This window comes from Octodon degus, unplaced genomic scaffold, assembly GCF_000260255.1.
Source record: "Octodon degus isolate 3935 unplaced genomic scaffold, OctDeg1.0 scaffold00012, whole genome shotgun sequence".
Taxonomy (NCBI): Eukaryota; Metazoa; Chordata; class Mammalia; order Rodentia; family Octodontidae; genus Octodon; species Octodon degus.
Window position 1 is genome coordinate 11140658 of NW_004524588.1, and position 2087 is coordinate 11142744.

At 43.2% G+C, this 2087-nt stretch overlaps 1 protein-coding gene across 1 annotated transcript in view; it reads right to left on the reverse strand.

Annotated features, from left to right (window-relative positions):
• Sik2 (salt inducible kinase 2) overlaps window positions 1-2087 on the reverse strand; it is a 159733-nt gene that overhangs the window by 24223 nt on the left and 133423 nt on the right. Inside the window, exon 8 of the mRNA XM_004626118.2 lies at window positions 1789-1941. Coding sequence (XP_004626175.2) covers window positions 1789-1941 — 153 coding nt within the window. The remainder of the gene's footprint in view (window positions 1-1788; window positions 1942-2087) is intronic.

The window sequence follows — 2087 nt, forward strand, 5'->3', positions numbered from 1 at the left end:
GAAGCCAATGCAAACTTGCCCATATATTTTTTTTCCCATAGGTTTTGTAAAATTGCAAAGAAATATAAAGTTAAATTCTACTGTTCTTGATTTTCCTCTGAACAAAGAAAGATGCTTGCAGAAGTGGACGGGAATCCTGATATAGCACACAGACAGACCACTCTTCTCAACTGGGGCAAAGACGATTTCCTGGACCTCTCTTGCCCCAGCTGTCTCCTGGGACCCAAGTCCACTGCCTCTTCAGTGAGTTAATGCTGTCCCTGCTCCCTCAGGCCCACATTGGAGGACACAGGCATCTCTAGCTCACTGTCGCTCCCTGTTCCTCAGCACTGATTCATTACTTTATATAACAGTCACTTACATAACTCTTACTATATGCCAGAGACTGTTCTACATGTATCCCAAATATTAGCTAATTTTGTTGTCATGACATTCAATATTATCTCCACTTTATCCTTGTGAAACTTAGACACAGAAAAAAACTTAAGGAAAATATATGTGTATTTCTGACAGCAATTCGCCCCAGAGCCTTACACAAGCTAGACCACTAAATTAGTGCCTTCTTTGTTTTTCCTCTTGAAACAGTGTTTTGGTACAGGCATGTGCCACTATGCCGAGCTCTTAAAACACTTTCCTAAAATCATTGCAAGAAATGGTAAAATCCTGGCACTTACTCAGAGTCTTCACTTCTTTTTTTTTTTTTCCGGAACCGGGGATTGAACTCAGACCCTTGTGCTTGCCAGGAAAGCGCTTATTCCACTGAGCCATCTCCCCAGCCCCCAAGAGTCTTCACTTCTAACCACCACGTGGAGCTGCCTCTCTGGAGCACTGTGAAGTGCACACAGGGCCACCCCTGAAATGGCCTTTGTCCTTGCCCTTTTCTTATTTCTGCCAGCACAGGATTAGCTTAACTTATTGGCATTTCTCTTCTCTGCTCTACAATCTCCTACCTGCTGTCCAAATTTCTTCTCTTCTCCTACTCAAACTACATTTTCAATGTTGTCAGATGAATTAGTTTAAAGAATGGATATGATTCTATTATTTTTCTGCTTAACAGCCATCAGCAGGCTCTTATCGTTTCTGAAAGTGTAAGTGAACTCTCTGCCTTGGCTATCAGAGCTCTTCACAATACAGCTTCAACTTACTACTGCACCTTTTTATTTGTCTCAACTCACACAGATGGATTGGAGTGTGCTTAGGTGAGCACGGGAGTGCTTCTACCGTCTGTGTTCAGAAGGTGTCTGCTCTCCGACGCCTTCCACACAGCTGCGAAGCTGCCTCACCAGCGCGTCCCCTACGAGGCTGCCCCTTCACATGTGCCTGTTCTGTCCTTAGCTCACCCGTAGCCTTCGCCTTTCCCTACTTTGAATGATGGTGACTTATGGGCTCATCTTACTTTGCTTCTACAGCATGATATCTCTCAGGGCAACAACTGTGCTCTGTGCTAACTCCTACAGTACCTCATAACAAAAGCATGCACACAGTAAATCAGCAGCAAAATTTTCAACGAGAACTGAATATAGAGGCTAGTTACCTTAATTCTCAACATGAGCAAATGATTAAAAAATTACGTATTTCTTAAAACAAAAAACCCTATATGAAATAAAGTTAATCTTTAAAACTGTGAAGGTGCTAAAACATTTGGGAATCTAGTGAGTGATGAAGGTTAAAACTTTCCAAAAAAGAAGAATGCAGATGAAATCCTAACTCTGTCCTTCAAGATGAAAAAATGTGTCCCATGTGCCTAGGCACAAGCACAGAGAAGACCACTGGCTGACGGGGCATTACCTTGGCCACTGTTTGTTCTGCGATGGTGCTAGGCCTGCGCTGGCGCCCATCAAGTCTCTGATCCACGGGAAAGCTGCTCCTATGGGACTTCAGGCGTTCCACCAACAAGAAGTAGATGGCGGCGAAGTGGTTGTAGCTTTTGTTTTGTAAAGACTGAAAGAGAAAAGCAGCAGTGAAGGCGTGGAACTACAAGAATCAGTCCAATGATCGATACATTTCTCAGACTGGGGAGAAAAGCCACATGTGCTCAAAATAAAGCACCAAATGCTTCAAAAAGAAAGCTGCTCTAAAATTTAGTG